The sequence below is a fragment of the Oncorhynchus kisutch genome, linkage group LG25 (assembly GCF_002021735.2).
Source record: "Oncorhynchus kisutch isolate 150728-3 linkage group LG25, Okis_V2, whole genome shotgun sequence".
Lineage (NCBI taxonomy): Eukaryota > Metazoa > Chordata > Actinopteri > Salmoniformes > Salmonidae > Oncorhynchus > Oncorhynchus kisutch.
Genome location: NC_034198.2, coordinates 41878404 through 41898403, shown reverse-complemented (window position 1 = coordinate 41898403; position 20000 = coordinate 41878404). Strand labels below are relative to the sequence as shown.

The window sequence follows — 20000 nt, the reverse complement described above, 5'->3', positions numbered from 1 at the left end:
CAACTGCGTGCCTGTGCACCACTCCAACACCATCATTAAGTTTGCCGTCGACACAACGGTGATCACTGACGACGATGAGACTGCCAAAAGGGAGGAGGTCAGAGACCTGGCAGTGTGGTGCCAGGACAACAACCTCTCCCTCAACATCAGCAAGACAAAGGAGCTGATCGTGGACTACAGGAAAAGGAAGGCCGAACACGCCCCATTCACATCAACGGGGCTTGAGTGGAGCAGGTCGAGAGCTTCAAGTTCCTTGGTGTCCACATCTCTAAGGATCCATCAAGGTCCAAACACACCAACACAGTCATAAAGAGGGCACTACAATACCTCTTCTCCTCAGGAGGCTTAAAAGATTTGGCATGGACCCTTAGATCCTTGTAAAGTTATTCAGCTGCACCATGGAGAGCATCTTGACTGGCAGCATCATCGCTTGGTATGGCAACTGCTTGGCTACTGACAGCAAGGCACTTCAAGTTTTTTTTGACTCATCACATATGCTACTGCTGCTACTGCTACTACTACTGTTACTGCTACTGCTACTACTGTTACTACTACTACTGCTACTACTACTACTGCTGCTACTACTGTTACTACTACGGTTACTGCTACTGCTACTGTTACTGCTACTACTACTACTGTTACTGTTACTGTTACTGCTACTGTTACTGTTACTGCTACTGTTACTGCTACTACTACTACTGTTACTGTTACTACTACTACTACTGCTACTGCTACTGCTACTGTTACTGTTACTGCTACTACTACTACTGTTACTGTTACTACTACTACTACTGCTACTGCTACTGCTACTGTTACTGTTACTGCTACTACTACTACTGTTACTGTTACTACTACTACTACTGCTACTGCTACTGCTACTGTTACTGCTACTGTTACTGCTACTACTACTACTGTTACTGTTACTACTACTACTACTGCTACTGCTACTGCTACTGTTACTGTTACTGCTACTACTACTACTGTTACTGTTACTACTACTACTACTGCTACTGCTACTGCTACTGCTACTGTTACTGCTACTACTACTGTTACTGTTACTGTTACTACTACTGTTACTGTTACTGCTACTACTACTGCTACTGTTACTGCTACTGTTACTACTACTGTTACTGCTACTGCTACTGTTACTGCTATTGTTACTACTACTGCTACTGTTACTGCTACTACTACTACTGTTACTGTTACTGTTACTGCTACTGTTACTGTTACTGCTACTGTTACTGCTACTACTACTACTGTTACTGTTACTACTACTACTACTGCTACTGCTACTGCTACTGTTACTGTTACTGCTACTACTACTACTGTTACTGTTACTACTACTACTACTGCTACTGCTACTGCTACTGTTACTGTTACTGCTACTACTACTACTGTTACTGTTACTACTACTACTACTGCTACTGCTACTGCTACTGTTACTGCTACTGTTACTGCTACTACTACTACTGTTACTGTTACTACTACTACTACTGCTACTGCTACTGCTACTGCTACTGTTACTGTTACTGCTACTACTACTACTGTTACTGTTACTACTACTACTACTGCTACTGCTACTGCTACTGCTACTGTTACTGCTACTACTACTGTTACTGTTACTGTTACTACTACTGTTACTGTTACTGCTACTACTACTGCTACTGTTACTGCTACTGTTACTACTACTGTTACTGCTACTGCTACTGTTACTGCTATTGTTACTACTACTGCTGCTGTTACTACTACTGTTACTGTTACTGATACTGTTACTGTTACTGTTACTGATACTGTTACTACTACTGTTACTACTGCTACTACTACTGCTACCACTACTGCTATTGTTACTGCTACTGCAACTACTGCTACTACTACTACTACAGTTACTGCTACTACTGCTACTACTACTACTGTTATTGCTACTGCTACTGACGTTACGTTGTATTAGTTAATGTGACGACTGTTGTTCATCGAATGATTAAAGTTTCTAATTGCGTGATTAACTGAATCAAGCAATTATTAACTCATTAACCTGGGGCACCATGGGAAAACTAGTTTTTATTGAGTTTCTATGTCCCAAATTAACAAAAAAAATATCAGAATATTGATTTAACAACAGCCAGTTGCCTCTACCAATCTCGTTCTGAACGTCGTATAGCCCGTGAATCTGCACGTACCCGGGTCTCACCAATGAGTTCGTACCACACCAATCTTAGTTGAATATTTATTTACTAAAAAGCTAAAGTGATGATAAAAGATACACATAGACAAAACATATTATAGGCTATTGATTAGGACTTAGTATAACAGGCCAACACACTATGGCGCATGTTACCCACGATGGGTATTTCAATAGAGAGAGAAAACAGAAAGTACACAAGAGAAATATACATTTGGGTGAATTTGTCAGCTATGCTATTCTAAATCTAGCCTTGACCCAAACTGCCGCTCTTATGGGTCAGAATATAATGATGTAATTACGTGGGGATGATCTACGAGGATTCTCTGCGTAGGCCTTCAGCTGTTCGATGGCGCACTACTCCGACGCACCTCTCTGAGAGTCCTCCCGATGTCAGTGTCCTTTTTGGCTTAGGAGTCTCCCTTGCTCTGGAAGGGGTCTTCTGAGGACAGACATCTCTGTAGCTCAGAGCTCACAGCATAGGAATGAAACCCTTTAGATACCACGATTCGATGGGAGACGGAGGCTAGGTGGTTAGACTTGAATTCACCCGCTTAGACACAGTTACTCATCCGTATCTTGGGTAGAAAAGGATTTCTTTGTCCTCAAACTTGCGTTGAATTCTGGGTTCGTTGACCTTTTAGACCTTGCTGCAGCTGTGGTCACGTAGGTCTCCTGTAAATTCTATACTCACAGGTTTTATACCCTTGGGTCAGAAGTGGGTGTAACCGCCTTTAGGGCAATTCTCTGGGCGTACCAAGTTAATGAGGCAAGGTCTAGATGTTATTCAAATCCAATTTTAGACAACTAACTAAACATTTCATCTTCCCCAAAACATTCTCTTTGATTTGGATCTTTTCTATACAATGTACAATGTATAAACATCAAGCATATACTAGGAAAACCCTTCACATTACAATGTTTTCGTAATAACGTCATCTATTAACCTTTAATAACAAAACAAAAATGACATACATTTTCATATTCCATCTATCGTCATGACTACCATTGTGGCTGACGGAAACCATTGTTCCAAAGTCCCTTTATTTCATGTTAATGTTCTGAGGCTGGGTCTCCATAGTAACAGGACAAAGGAATTTGTCTCTGTGGCCTGAGATTTACCAGGGGTGTGAGGGGGTCATAAAACCCCCCACATCTTCAGACCCCTGGATCTCTCCTCCTCTGTTGGGGTTGAGAGATAATCTGTAGGGTTGTGGTCTCCTGTAACCTGACCTGATCAGGACAGTCATGCCACTACTGTTACTGTTACTGTTACTGCTACTACTACTGCTACTGTTACTGTTACTGTTACTACTACTGCTACTGTTACTGTTACTGTTACTGTTACTGTTACTGCTACTGCTACTGTTACTGTTACTGTTACTGTTACTGTTACTGTTACTGCTACTGTTACTGTTACTGCTACTGCTACAGTTACTGTTACTGTTACTGTTACTGCTACTACTACTGCTACTGTTACTGTTACTGTTACTGTTACTACTACTGCTACTGTTACTGTTACTGTTACTGCTACTACTACTGCTACTGTTACTGTTACTGTTACTACTACTGTTACTGCTACTGTTACTACTACTGTTACTGTTACTGCTACTGTTACTGTTACTGCTACTACTGTTACTGTTACTGTTACTACTACTGTTACTGTTACTGTTACTACTACTGTTACTACTACTGTTACTGTTAATGTTACTGTTACTACTACTACTGTTACTGTTACTGTTACTGTTAATGTTACTGCTACTGTTACTGCTACTGTTACTGCTACTGTTACTGCTGCTGTTACTACTACTGTTACTGCTGCTACTGTTACTGTTACTGTTACTGCTGCTGTTACTACTACTGTTACTGCTACTGTTACTGCTACTGTTACTACTACTGTTACTGTTACTGCTACTGTTACTGTTACTGCTACTACTGTTACTGTTACTGTTACTGTTACTGTTACTGTTACTGTTACTGTTACTGTTACTACTACTGTTACTGTTACTGTTAATGTTACTGTTACTACTACTGTTACTTTTAATGTTACTGCTACTGTTACTGCTACTGTTACTGCTACTGTTACTGCTACTGTTACTGCTGCTACTGCTACTGTTACTGTTACTACTACTGTTACTGTTACTACTGTTACTGTTACTGTTACTGCTGCTGTTACTGCTGCTGTTACTGCTGCTACTGCTACTGTTACTGTTACTACTACTGTTACTACTGTTACTGTTACTGTTACTGTTACTGCTGCTGTTACTGCTGCTGTTACTGCTGCTACTGCTACTGTTACTGTTACTACTACTGTTACTACTGTTACTACTGTTACTGTTACTGTTACTGTTACTGTTACTGTTACTGTTACTGCTACTGTTACTGTTACTGTTACTGTTACTGTTACTGCTACTGCTGCTACTGTTACTGCTACTGTTACTGCTGTTACTGTTACTGCTACTGTTACTGCTACTGCTACTGCTACTGTTACTGTTACTGTTATTGCTACTGTTACTGCTACTGCTACTGTTACTGTTACTGTTACTGTTACTGTTACTGCTACTGTTACTGTTACTGTTACTACTACTGTTACTGTTACTGTTACTGCTACTGCTACTGTTACTGCTGCTACTGCTACTGTTACTGCTGTTACTACTACTGTTACTACTACTGTTACTACTACTGTTACTGCTACTGTTACTGCTACTGTTACTGCTACTGTTACTGCTACTGTTACTGTTACTGCTACTGTTACTGTTACTGTTACTGCTACTGTTACTGCTACTGTTACTGTTACTGTTACTGTTACTGCTACTGTTACTGCTACTGTTACTGCTGCTACTGCTACTGTTACTGCTGTTACTACTACTGTTACTACTACTGTTACTGCTACTGTTACTGTTACTGCTGCTACTGTTACTGCTACTGTTACTGCTGCTACTACTACTGTTACTGTTACTGCTACTGTTACTGTTACTGTTACTGCTACTGTTACTGTTACTGCTACTGTTACTGCTACTGTTACTGCTACTACTACTGTTACTGTTACTGTTACTGCTACTGTTACTGCTACTGTTACTGTTACTGTTACTGTTACTGCTACTGTTACTGCTACTGTTACTGCTGTTACTACTACTGTTACTACTACTGTTACTGCTACTGTTACTGCTACTGTTACTGCTACTGTTACTGTTACTGCTACTGTTACTGCTACTGTTACTACTGTTACTGTTACTGTTACTGTTGATAATACTGCTGCTGTTACTGTTACTGCTGCTACTACTACTGTTACTGCTGCTGCTACTGTTACTGTTAATGTTACTGTTGATAATACTGCTGCTGTTACTGTTACTGCTACTGTTACTGCTACTGTTACTGTTGCTGCTACTGTTACTGCTACTGTTACTACTATTGTTACTGCTACTGCTACTGATACTGTTACTGTTACTGTTACTGCTACTGTTACTACTGTTACTGTTACTGTTACTGTTACTGTTGATAATACTGCTGCTGTTACTGTTACTGTTACTGCTACTGTTACTACTGTTACTGTTACTGTTACTGTTACTGTTGATAATACTGCTGCTGTTACTGTTGCTGCTGTTACTGTTACTGCTGCTGTTACTGTTACTGCTACTGTTACTGCTGCTGTTACTGTTACTGCTGCTGTTACTGTTACTGCTACTGTTACTGCTACTGTTACTGTTACTGCTGCTGTTACTGCTGCTGTTACTGTTACTGCTACTGTTACTGTTACTGTTACTGCTACTACTACTGTTTCTACTACTGTTACTGCTGCTGTTACTGTTACTGTTACTGCTACTACTACTGCTACTGTTACTGTTACTGTTATTGCTACTGCTACTGTTACTGTTACTGTTACTGTTACTACTACTGTTACTGCTACTGTTACTGTTACTACTACTGTTACTGCTACTACTACTGCTACTACTACTAGCAGTATACTAGAGTTGTGTTACTACTACTATACTAGAGTTACTACTGCTACTGCTACTACTACTACAGTTACTGCTACTGCTTCTACTACTACTACTATTACTGCTACTGCTACTGCTACTACTACTACTAATACTACTACTACTACTACTACTACTACTGCTTCTACTACTATTACTGCTACTGCTACTGCTACTACTACTACTACTACTACTACTACTACTACTGCTACTACTATTACTGCTACTGCTACTACAGTTACTACTGCTACTGCTACTATTACTGCTACTGCTGCTACTACTACTACTACTACTACTACTACTACTACTGCTTCTACTACTACTACTATTACTGCTACTGCTACTGCTACTACTACTACTTCTACTACTACTACTACTACTGCTACTACTATTACTGTTACTGCTACTACAGTTACTACTGCTACTGCTACTACTACTACTGCTACTACTACTACTACTACTACTACTGCTACTACAGTTATTACTACTTCTACTACTGCTACTACTACTACTACTACTACTACTACTGCTACTACAGTTACTACTGTTACTGCTACTACTACAGTTACTACTACTGCTACTGTTACTGTTGCTCCTACTCTTGCTTCTGCTACTTATTCTAAAATGGATAAAAATATTTATTTTTCCTTGTCAATCTACACACAATCCCCATAATGACAAAGCAAAAACACAATTTAATAAAAAAATACCTTATTTACATAAGTATTCAGACCCTTTGCTATGAGAATCGAAATTGAGCTCAGGTGCATCCTGTTTCCATTGATCATCCTTGAGATGTTTCTACAACTTGATTAGAGGCCACCTGTTGTAAATTCAATTGATTGGACATGATTTGGAAAGACACACACACTGTCTATTTAAGGTCCCACAGTTGACAGTGCATGTCAGAGCAAAAGCCAAGCCATTAGGTCGAAAGAATTGTCCGTAGAGCTCCAAGACAGAATTGTGTCGTGGCACAGATCTGAGGAAGGGTATCAAAAAATGTATGCAGCATTTAAGGTCCCCAAAAACACAGTGGCCTCCATCATTGTTAAATGGAAGAAGTTTGGAAATACCAAGACTCTTCCCAGAGCTGGCCTCCAGGCCAAACTGAGCAATTTGGGAAGACGGGCCTTGGTCAGGGAGGTGACAATGACACGGCTGACCCAGATCTGGGACTCGGGCTACCTGTAGCCTGCATTGCCCCCGCTACGGATCAGTTGATAGAGCATGGCGCTTGCAACAGACAGGATTGTGGGTTCGATTCCCTGGGCCGTCCCATGATGTAAAACATATAGCACACGTAAGTCGCTTCGGATAAAAGCGTGTGCTATGTGGCATGTATAGTTACCAGCTTGCCTGCCTGTTGTCTGTAGCCCACTTTAGGCCTACCTACACAACCGTGAGAGATGAGTTCATCATGATCTCATTAGTTCATTATGAGTCATCCCCATAGTAACGACAGAAGCCATTGCGTGGTGTGAAAACGAGGGCCACGTCAGGTGTCGGTTGGGTTAACGGATGTCACCGCGTTGTAGAGGTGACATATTGACGTGTGTGAAGGGAGCTATAATTAGGCTCTGCTTTTTTTCTACTGTTTGGCTACTTTGTGGAAATGTTAAAATAATTCATGATAAGATCATAAGCTCATTTTAGTTTTTTTGTTGTAAACCTGTTTTGCTACTGTGTTCCCGAATGAACCCGACCCCCATGTTCTATCTATCAGTCCCTGACTGATTTCCTTTATATGAACTGTGACTCAGCCAAAAAATAATTGAAATTGATGCATGTTGCGTTTATATATATATCTATTTGTTCAGTGTTGTTTTGTATTGACCTCCATTTTGAGATCGTAGCAGTGGGATAAGGAGTAGTTCCTCTGCGTGTCTGAAACACCTCAAATACGTCATGAGGAAACGGTTTCCCACGTTTGACCAGTATTTCTGTGTTTACCTTGAATGCACATGACACAAACATGTCTCACCTCTCAACAGTTTGTCCCGTATTTCTCACCTATTGCCTTCTGTTTCTCCTCTGTAGGGAAATGAAGCAAGTTACCCCCTGGAAATGTGTTCGCATTGTAAGTGTCTTTGATTTACTAACTGCCGCTCTTAGCCAGAAAAGGAAACCTCCTCCCTCTGCCCTCTCCTACTTTTGCTTGTCTGGTCTTGCTTGCTGTATCTGTTTCCTCAGACTAGCCGACATCATAGAGCTTCATACGCTCAAAAGAAACCCAACCAAAACACAGACAGCGTAGATATATAGATTAAACTGAGACGACACTGAGGAGCTCTGCCAGGCGTTCTGCTGGAACCAGGGGAGACGCACAGGGACAAGCAAGCAGCCTGAAGAGAGACTTAATGAGTCTGGGATATATCCAGCTCCATAAGGACCCGCCCCCCCCCCCCCCCTTCCTCTCCCCACAGACCATGCTTCTCCTCCAACCTCCCTATCAACAGCTGTTCACCTCATCAGCCAGACAGGCAGAAAAAAGAGAAAGACAGAAATAGAGACAGACAGACAGACTGATGGTCCCAATTCTCTCCCTAGTCCTTGTCCTTGGCCCCAACTCTTCAGTGTTTGTTTACAATACGGTTGAAGCTCCACTCCAATGCTCATACATACAGACATACAGACATACAGACAGACAGACAGACAGACAGACAGACGACAGACAGACAGACAGACAGACAGACAGACAGACAGACAGACAGACAGACAGACAGACAGACAGACAGACAGACAGACAGACAGACAGACAGACAGACAGACAGACAGACAGACAGACAGACAGACAGACAGACAGACAGACAGACAGACAGACAGACAGACAGACAGACAGACAGACAGACAGACAGGACAGACAGACAGACAGACAGACAGACAGACAGACAGACAGACAGACAGACAGACAGACAGACAGACAGACAGACAGACAGACAGACAGACAGACAGACAGACAGACAGACAGACAGACAGACAGACAGACAGACAGACAGACAGACAGACAGACAGACAGACAGACAGACAGACAGACAGACAGACAGACAGACAGACAGACAGACAGACAGACAGACAGACAGACAGACAGACAGACAGACAGACAGACAGACAGACAGACAGACAGACAGACAGACAGACAGACAGACAGACAGACAGACAGACAGACAGACAGACAGACAGACAGACAGACAGACAGACAGACAGACAGACAGACAGACAGACAGACAGACAGACAGACAGACAGACAGACAGACAGACAGACAGACAGACAGACAGACAGACAGACAGACAGACAGACAGACAGACAGACAGACAGACAGACAGACAGACAGACAGACAGACAGACAGACAGACAGACAGACAGACAGACAGACAGACAGACAGACAGACAGACAGACAGACAGACAGACAGACAGACAGACAGACAGACAGACAGACAGACAGACAGACAGACAGACAGACAGACAGACAGACAGACAGACAGACAGACAGACAGACAGACAGACAGACAGACAGACAGACAGACAGACAGACAGACAGACAGACAGACAGACAGACAGACAGACAGACAGACAGACAGACAGACAGACAGACAGACAGACAGACAGACAGACAGACAGACAGACAGACAGACAGACAGACAGACAGACAGACAGACAGACAGACAGACAGACAGACAGACAGACAGACAGACAGACAGACAGACAGACAGACAGACAGACAGACAGACAGACAGACAGACAGACAGACAGACAGACAGACAGACAGACAGACAGACAGACAGACAGACAGACAGACAGACAGACAGACAGACAGACAGACAGACAGACAGACAGACAGACAGACAGACAGACAGACAGACAGACAGACAGACAGACAGACAGACAGACAGACAGACAGACAGACAGACAGACAGACAGACAGACAGACAGACAGACAGACAGACAGACAGACAGACAGACACTCCCGTGACTATCCCTCAGCCGCCCAATTACTATTCTTCCTCCTCCTCCCCACACTTGTTCCTGTTCACACAGGATTTTAAAAGCTTTGGGAATTGAACCTCTTACCCCAGCTCCAATATCCATCATGAGCTAATGGCTAACCCACTAAGCTAAATGTGTAGCGTCTTTGGTCAAGGAACTCTCGTCTCTCAGCTGGCTTGGGCCTGCTGCTGGCTGGGGCCTGCTGCTGGCTGGGGCCTTCTGCTGGCTGGGGCCTGCTGCTGGCTGGGGCCTGCTGCTGGCTGGGGCCTGCTGCTGCCTGGGGCCTTCTGCTGTCTGGGGCTTTCTGCTGGCTGGGGCTTTCTGTTGGCTGGAGCCTTCTGCTGGCTGGGGCCTGCTGCTGGCTGAGCCAAGGTTGTGGGTCACATGACATTGAATGTGTGAGCTACTTCGGATTGCTTTAGTTAAGCCCCTGAAGTTCATTAGTTATTGAGCCTCACTGTTTGCAGCTACTATGTCAACTTCACCCAAAGACAGATCTGTAAAGTTAGGCTTCAATCATCACATCCAGACCAGGACAATAGATTCATCAGGTTATGACACTTTATGACCAGACAAGTGTACACACTCACACGGGTGCTGTTGTTGTCATTTTCATTACATTTTCTCTTGTACTTTATTTCAGAATTATAATAATATTTTTATTTTATTTTTACAGATGTTATGGATTTTACTACAATTTCTACAATTACCAACTCAAAAAGTCCAAAACAACTCTATTTATAATATGTTTTATTATTGCTCCCCTAATGAATAATTCTTTATTACAGAGTAAAACAGCACAGATTTGTTTTTACATTTACAATTCTATTATTACCATTTATTTACATTACGGTAACACAATTATTTTCTTATTCTAATATTCCCTAAATACATTATCAACCTGTACAGAGATTCAGTAACCCAATACATTATCAACCTGTACTGAGCTCTATGAGAGATTCAGTAACCCAATACATCATCAACCTGTACAGAGATTCAGTAACCCAATACATTATCAACCTGTACAGAGATTCAGTAACCCAATACATTATCAACCTGTACTGAGCTCTATGAGAGATTCAGTAACCCAATACATCATCAACCTGTACAGAGATTCAGTAACCCAATACATTATCAACCTGTACAGAGATTCAGTAACCCAATACATTATCAACCTGTACAGAGATTCAGTAACCCAATACATTATCAACCTGTACAGAGATTCAGTAACCCAATACATTATCAACCTGTACAGAGATTCAGTAACCCAATACATTATCAACCTGTACAGAGATTCAGTAACCCAATACATTATCAACCTGTACTGAGCTCTATCAGAGATTCAGTAACCCAATACATCATCAACCTGTACAGAGATTCAGTAACCCAATACATCATCAACCTGTACAGAGATTCAGTAACCCAATACATTATCAACCTGTACAGAGATTCAGTAACCCAATACATCATCAACCTGTACAGAGATTCAGTAACCCAATACATCATCAACCTGTACAGAGATTCAGTAACCCAATACATCATCAACCTGTACAGAGATGCAGTAACCCAATACATTATCAACCTGTACAGAGATTCAGTAACCCAATACATCATCAACCTGTACAGAGATTCAGTAACCCAATACATTATCAACCTGTACAGAGATTCAGTAACCCAATACATCATCAACCTGTACAGAGATTCAGTAACCCAATACATCATCAACCTGTACAGAGATTCAGTAACCCAATACATCATCAACCTGTACAGAGATTCAGTAACCCAATACATTATCAACCTGTACAGAGATTCAGTAACCCAATACATCATCAACCTGTACAGAGATTCAGTAACCCAATACATCATCAACCTGTACTGAGCTCTATGAGAGATTCAGTAACCCAATACATTATCAACCTGTACAGAGATTCAGTAACCCAATACATTATCAACCTGTACAGAGATTCAGTAACCCAATACATTATCAACCTGTACAGAGATTCAGTAACCCAATACATTATCAACCTGTACAGAGATTCAGTAACCCAATACATTATCAACCTGTACAGAGATTCAGTAACCCAATACATCATCAACCTGTACAGAGATTCAGTAACCCAATACATTATCAACCTGTACAGAGATTCAGTAACCCAATACATTATCAACCTGTACAGAGATTCAGTAACCCAATACATTATCAACCTGTACAGAGATTCAGTAACCCAATACATTATCAACCTGTACAGAGATTCAGTAACCCAATACATCATCAACCTGTACAGAGATTCAATAACCCAATACATTATCAACCTGTACAGAGATTCAGTAACCCAATACATTATCAACCTGTACAGAGATTCAGTAACCCAATACATTATCAACCTGTACAGAGATTCAGTAACCCAATACATTATCAACCTGTACAGAGATTCAGTAACCCAATACATTATCAACCTGTACAGAGATTCAGTAACCCAATACATTATCAACCTGTACAGAGATTCAGTAACCCAATACATCATCAACCTGTACAGAGATTCAGTAACCCAATACATTATCAACCTGTACAGAGATTCAGTAACCCAATACATTATCAACCTGTACAGAGATTCAGTAACCCAATACATTATCAACCTGTACAGAGATTCAGTAACCCAATACATTATCAACCTGTACAGAGATTCAGTAACCCAATACATTATCAACCTGTACAGAGATTCAGTAACCCAATACATTATCAACCTGTACAGAGATTCAGTAACCCAATACATTATCAACCTGTACAAAGATTCAGTAACCCAATACATTATCAACCTGTACAGAGATTCAGTAACCCAATACATTATCAACCTGTACAGAGATTCAGTAACCCAATACATTATCAACCTGTACAGAGATTCAGTAACCCAATACATTATCAACCTGTACAGAGATTCAGTAACCCAATACATCATCAACCTGTACAGAGATTCAGTAACCCAATACATTATCAACCTGTACAGAGATTCAGTAACCCAATACATCATCAACCTGTACAGAGATTCAGTAACCCAATACATTATCAACCTGTACAGAGATTCAGTAACCCAATACATCATCAACCTGTACAGAGATTCAGTAACCCAATACATTATCAACCTGTACAGAGATTCAGTAACCCAATACATCATCAACCTGTACAAAGATTCAGTAACCCAATACATTATCAACCTGTACAGAGATTCAGTAACCCAATACATTATCAACCTGTACAGAGATTCAGTAACCCAATACATCATCAACCTGTACAGAGATTCAGTAACCCAATACATTATCAACCTGTACAGAGATTCAGTAACCCAATACATCATCAACCTGTACAGAGATTCAGTAACCCAATACATCATCAACCTGTACAGAGATTCAGTAACCCAATACATCATCAACCTGTACTGAGCTCTATGAGAGATTCAACCTGTACTGAGCTCTATGAGAGATTCAGTAACCCAATATATCATCAACCTGTACTGAGCTCTATCAAAGATTCAACCTGTACTGAGCTCTATGAGAGATTCAGTAACCCAATACATCATCAACCTGTACTGAGCTCTATCAAAGATTCAGTAACTCAATACATCATCAACCTGTACTGAGCTCTATGAGAGATTCAACCTGTACTGAGCTCTATGAGAGATTCAGTAACCCAATATATCATCAACCTGTACTGAGCTCTATCAAAGATTCAGTAACTAAATACATCATCAACCTGTACTGAGCTCTATGAGAGATTCAGTAACCCAATACATCATCAACCTGTACTGAGCTCTATCAGAGATTCAGTAACCCAATACATCATCAACCTGTACTGAGCTCTATCAGAGATTCAGTAACTCAATACATCATCAACCTGTACTGAGCTCTATGAGAGATTCAGTAACTCAATACATCATCAACCTGTACTGAGCTCTATGAGAGATTCAGTAACTCAATACATCATCAACCTGTACTGAGCTCTATGAGAGATTCAGTAACCCAATACATCATCAACCTGTACTGAGCTCTATGAGAGATTCAGTAACTCAATACATCATCAACCTGTACTGAGCTCTATGAGAGATTCAGTAACCCAATACATCATCAACCTGTACTGAGCTCTATCAAAGATTCAGTAACTCAATACATCATCAACCTGTACTGAGCTCTATCAGAGATTCAGTAACCCAATACATCATCAACCTGTACTGAGCTCTATCAGAGATTCAGTAACTCAATACATCATCAACCTGTACTGAGCTCTATGAGAGATTCAGTAACCCAATACATCATCAACCTGTACTGAGCTCTATCAGAGATTCAGTAACCCAATACATCATCAACCTGTACTGAGCTCTATGAGAGATTCAGTAACCCAATACATCATCAACCTGTACTGAGCTCTATGAGAGATTCAGTAACTCAATACATCATCAACCTGTACTGAGCTCTATGAGAGATTCAGTAACCCAATACATCATCAACCTGTACTGAGCTCTATCAGAGATTCAGTAACCCAATACATCATCAACCTGTACTGAGCTCTATGAGAGATTCAGTAACCCAATACATCATCAACCTGTACTGAGCTCTATCAGAGATTCAGTAACCCAATACATCATCAACCTGTACTGAGCTCTATCAGAGATTCAGTAACCCAATACATCATCAACCTGTACTGAGCTCTATGAGAGATTCAGTAACTCAATACATCATCAACCTGTACTGAGCTCTATGAGAGATTCAGTAACTCAATACATCATCAACCTGTACTGAGCTCTATGAGAGATTCAGTAACCCAATACATCATCAACCTGTACTGAGCTCTATGAGAGATTCAGTAACTCAATACATCATCAACCTGTACTGAGCTCTATGAGAGATTCAGTAACCCAATACATCATCAACCTGTACTGAGCTCTATCAAAGATTCAGTAACTCAATATATCATCAACCTGTACTGAGCTCTATCAGAGATTCAGTAACCCAATACATCATCAACCTGTACTGAGCTCTATCAGAGATTCAGTAACTCAATACATCATCAACCTGTACTGAGCTCTATGAGAGATTCAGTAACCCAATACATCATCAACCTGTACTGAGCTCTATCAGAGATTCAGTAACCCAATACATCATCAACCTGTACTGAGCTCTATGAGAGATTCAGTAACCCAATACATCATCAACCTGTACTGAGCTCTATGAGAGATTCAGTAACTCAATACATCATCAACCTGTACTGAGCTCTATGAGAGATTCAGTAACCCAATACATCATCAACCTGTACTGAGCTCTATCAGAGATTCAGTAACCCAATACATCATCAACCTGTACTGAGCTCTATGAGAGATTCAGTAACCCAATACATCATCAACCTGTACTGAGCTCTATCAGAGATTCAGTAACCCAATACATGGTCTTCAGAATGGTAGTGGATTTTTGCAAATGCGTCAGGGTTTTGTAACTCAATTTTCTACAGACATGTAGAACGCACACACACACACACACACACACACACACACACACACACACACACACACACACACACACACACACACACACACACACACACACACACACACACACACACACACACACACATACACACACACACACACACACAGCACTGGCAGCAGTCAGTACCTGAAACTGTCTCTGCCTGTTTGAGCCTCCAAAAATAACCATGGCCTGCTTGTTGGAGTTCCTTGTTGCTAGGGGTTTCCCAGAGCCAGAGAAACGGTTGTCAAGGGGAGGGGTTAGGGAGGGGAGCAGGTTTTTTTTTTCTTCTCATGACCACATTGCTATAAATATTGAACCATCTCTCAGCCTGCGACACACGCACGCACGCACACACACACACACACACACACACACACACACACACACACACACACACACACACACACACACACACACACACACACACACACACACACACGCACACACAGCAGCATTCATTAACTGCATGCCTTTGGTGTCATCCTGACTGGCCAGATATCAGATTTCACTAATGTACAGAGGCCTGATTCACCTCTGGCCCCTCCACACACTGGCCTAGATGAGGGTGAAGGAGAGAGACAGAGGGGGAGAGAGCGAGAGAGAGAGAGATGCAGACCGAGAGTTAGAGGGAGAGAGAGAGAGATGCAGAGAGAGAGAGAGAGATGCAGAGAGAGAGAGAGAGATGCAGAGAGAGAGCGAGATGCAGACCGAGAGTTAGAGGGAGAGAGAGAGAGATGCAGAGAGAGAGAGAGATGCAGACTGAAAGTTAGAGGGAGAGAGAGAGAGATGCAGAGAGAGAGAGAGAGATGCAGACCGAGAGTTAGAGAGAGAGAGTGAGAGAGAGAGAGAGAGAGAGAGAGAGAGAGAGATGCAGACCGAGAGTTAGAGGGGGGGAGAGAGAGAGAGAGAGAGTTAGAGAGAGAGAGAGAGAGATGCAGACCGAGAGTTAGAGGGGGGGAGAGAGAGAGATGCAGAGAGAGAGAGAGAGAGAGAGAGAGAGAGATGCAGACCGAGAGTTAGAGGGGGGGAGAGAGAGAAGGAAGGAAAGAGTACTCTTTTTTTTTAAGTAAAAGGAAACTCCTGAGTAATACAATCCTATAGAGACCTACCTATCTCCAGGATCAGAGGTCAGAGTGGAGTTATCTCTCTGCCTCAGTGCCTGTACCTGTGGTTCCATTACAAAGCTTTATAATGTGTACAAGCCACCTACACCAGTAGCAAGTTCTATTCTTCGAGGTATCAGACTTTAACTATTGTATTCAGACTGTTCTACTAAATCATGTAGCTTACAGTCCAATTTATGCATTTGGAGATATTATGAATAGTGAAATCCTTACATGTAGATTTGATGTTGAGTTTGCTGCACACCAAAATCCCTTTAGCGAGCTATACAGTATATATCCTACACTATATAACCTACAGTATATAATCTACAGTGCATTCGGAAAGAATTCAGACCCCTTTTCCAAATTTTGTAAATAGTCCCCCCCCCCCCCTCATCTATCTACACACAATACCCCATAACGACGAAGCAAAAACAGGTTTTTATACATTTTTGCAAATGTATAAAAAAGAAATTTAAAAAACGGAGGGAACTCCCGAGTGTTACATCGGTCTAAGGTACTGCAGTGCTAGAGGCATCACTACAGACCCGGGTTCGTCCCGGGCTCCATCACAAACGGGTGTGAGCCTTCGCCCCAGTCTGAAGTCCTGAGCCCACTTGAGCTGGTTTTCATCAAGGATCTCTCTGTACTTTGCTCCGTTCATCTTTGCCTCGATCCCAACTAGTCTCCCAGTCCCTGCCGCTGAACATTATCCCCACAGCCTGATGCTGCCACCACCATGCTTCACCGTAGTGATGCTGCCACCACCTTGCTTCACCGTAGTGATGCTGCCACCACTATGCTTCACTGTAGTGATGCTGCCACCACCATGCTTCACCGTAGTGATGCTGCCACCACCATGCTTCACCGTAGTGATGCTGCCAGTGGTGAATACTGAGACACCTGGACATGGAGCTAGTGGTGAATACTGAGACACCCACTGGACATGGATCTAGTGGTGAATACTGAGACACATGGACATGGATCTAGTGGTGAATACTGAGACACATGGACATGGATCTAGTGGTGAATACTGAGACACATGGACATGGAGCTAGTGGTGAATACTGAGACACCTGAACATGGAGCTAGTGGTGAATACTGAGACAACTGGACATGGAGCTAGTGGTGAAGACTGAGACACCTGGACATGGAGCTAGTGGTGAATACTGAGACACCTGAACATGGAGCTAGTGGTGAATACTGAGACACCTGGACATGGAGCTAGTGGTGAATACTGAGACACCCACTGGACCTGCAGCTAGTGGTGAAGACTGAGACACCTGGACATGGAGCTAGTGGTGAATACTGAGACACCTGGACATGGAGCTAGTGGTGAATACTGAGACACCTGGACATGGAGCTAGTGGTGAATACTGAGACACCTGGACATGGAGCTAGTGGTGAATACTGAGACACCTGAACATGGAGCTAGTGGTGAAGACTGAGACACCTGGACATGGAGCTAGTGCTGAATACTGAGACACCTGGACATGGAGCTAGTGCTGAATACTGAGACACCCACTGGACCTGCCTTTCAGAGCTCATGTTAAAACACCACCTTCCTGATATCATACAAACTAAAATATATCAACCCAACTTAGGATAGGTTTGTTCCAGCCCCTCCCTAACAGGAGAAACACAGAGATAAAGGCTCTGTTCAACAACCTAAAGAACAGGAGAAACACAGAGATAAAGGCTCTGTTCAACAACCTAAAGAACAGGAGAAACACAGAGATAAAGGCTCTGTTCAACAACCTAAAGAACAGGAGAAACACAGAGATAAAGGCTCTGTTCAACAACCTAAAGAACAGGAGAAACACAGAGATAAAGGCTCTGTTCAACAACCTAAAGAACAGGAGAAACACAGAGATAAAGGCTCTGTTCAACAACCTAAAGAACAGGAGAAACACAGAGATAAAGGCTCTGTTCAACAACCTAAAGAACAGGAGAAACACAGAGATAAAGGCTCTGTTCAACAACCTAAAGAACAGGAGAAACACAGAGATAAAGGCTCTGTTCAACAACCTAAAGAACAGGAGACACACAGAGATAAAGGCTCTGTTCAACAACCTAAAGAACAGGAGAAACACAGAGATAAAGGCTCTGTTCAACAACCTAAAGAACAGGAGAAACACAGAGATAAAGGCTTGTTCAACAACCTAAACAACAGGAGAAACACAGAGATAAAGGCTCTGTTCAACAACCTAAAGAACAGGAGAAACACAGAGATAAAGGCTCTGTTCAGCAACCTAAAGAACAGGAGAAACACAGAGATAAAGGCTCTGTTCAACAACCTAAAGAACAGGAGAAACACAGATAAAGGCTCTGTTCAACAACCTAAAGAACAGGAGACACACAGAGATAAAGGCTCTGTTCAACAACCTAAAGAACAGGAGAAACACAGAGATAAACTGGGTGTAGTTTTTGGTTTGTCATTATGGGGTATTGTGTGTAGATTGATGAGGGGAAAACAACTATTGAATCCATTTTAGAATAAGGCTGTTACGTAATACAATGAGGGGAAAAGTCAAGGGATCTGAATACTTGGAGACATTTCAAGCTAGGGAGACGCTTTTACCCAAACCAACTTGCAGTCATTCACACACACATTTTGGTATCGGTGGTTCCAGCAGGAATTGAACCCACTGTCTTAGCGACGCTAGCCCCCGTGCTCTACCAGCACGAATTGAACCCACTGTCTTAGCGACGCTAGCACCCGTGCTCTACCAGCAGGAATTGAACCCACTGTCTTAGCGACGCTAGCACCTGTGCTCTACCAGCAGGAATTGAACCCACTGTCTTAGCGACGCTAGCACCCGTGCTCTACCAGCAGGAATTGAACCCACTGTCTTAGCGACGCTAGCCCCCGTGCTCTATCAGCAGGAATTTAACCCACTGTCTTAGCGACGCTAGCCCCCGTGCTCTACCAGCAGGAATTGAACCCACTGTCTTAGCAACGCTAGCCCCCGTGCTCTACCAGCAGGAATTGAACCCACTGTCTTAGCGACGCTAGCCCCCGTGCTCTACCAGCAGGAATTGAACCCACTGTCTTAGCGACGCTAGCCCCGTGCTCTACCAGCAGGAATTTAACCCACTGTCTTAGCGACGCTAGCACCCGTGCTCTACCAGCAGGAATTGAACCCACTGTCTTAGCGACGCTAGCACCCGTGCTCTACCAGCAGGAATTGAACCCACTGTCTTAGCGAAGCTAGCACCCGTGCTCTACCAGCAG

The 20000-nt window shown here is 42.5% G+C and overlaps 1 protein-coding gene across 1 annotated transcript in view; it reads left to right on the top strand.

Annotated features, from left to right (window-relative positions):
- Positions 1-20000, top strand: part of LOC109879793 (calcineurin subunit B type 1-like) — a 56583-nt gene that overhangs the window by 11615 nt on the left and 24968 nt on the right. Inside the window, exon 2 of the mRNA XM_031804810.1 lies at positions 8197-8236. Coding sequence (XP_031660670.1) covers positions 8197-8236 — 40 coding nt within the window. The remainder of the gene's footprint in view (positions 1-8196; positions 8237-20000) is intronic.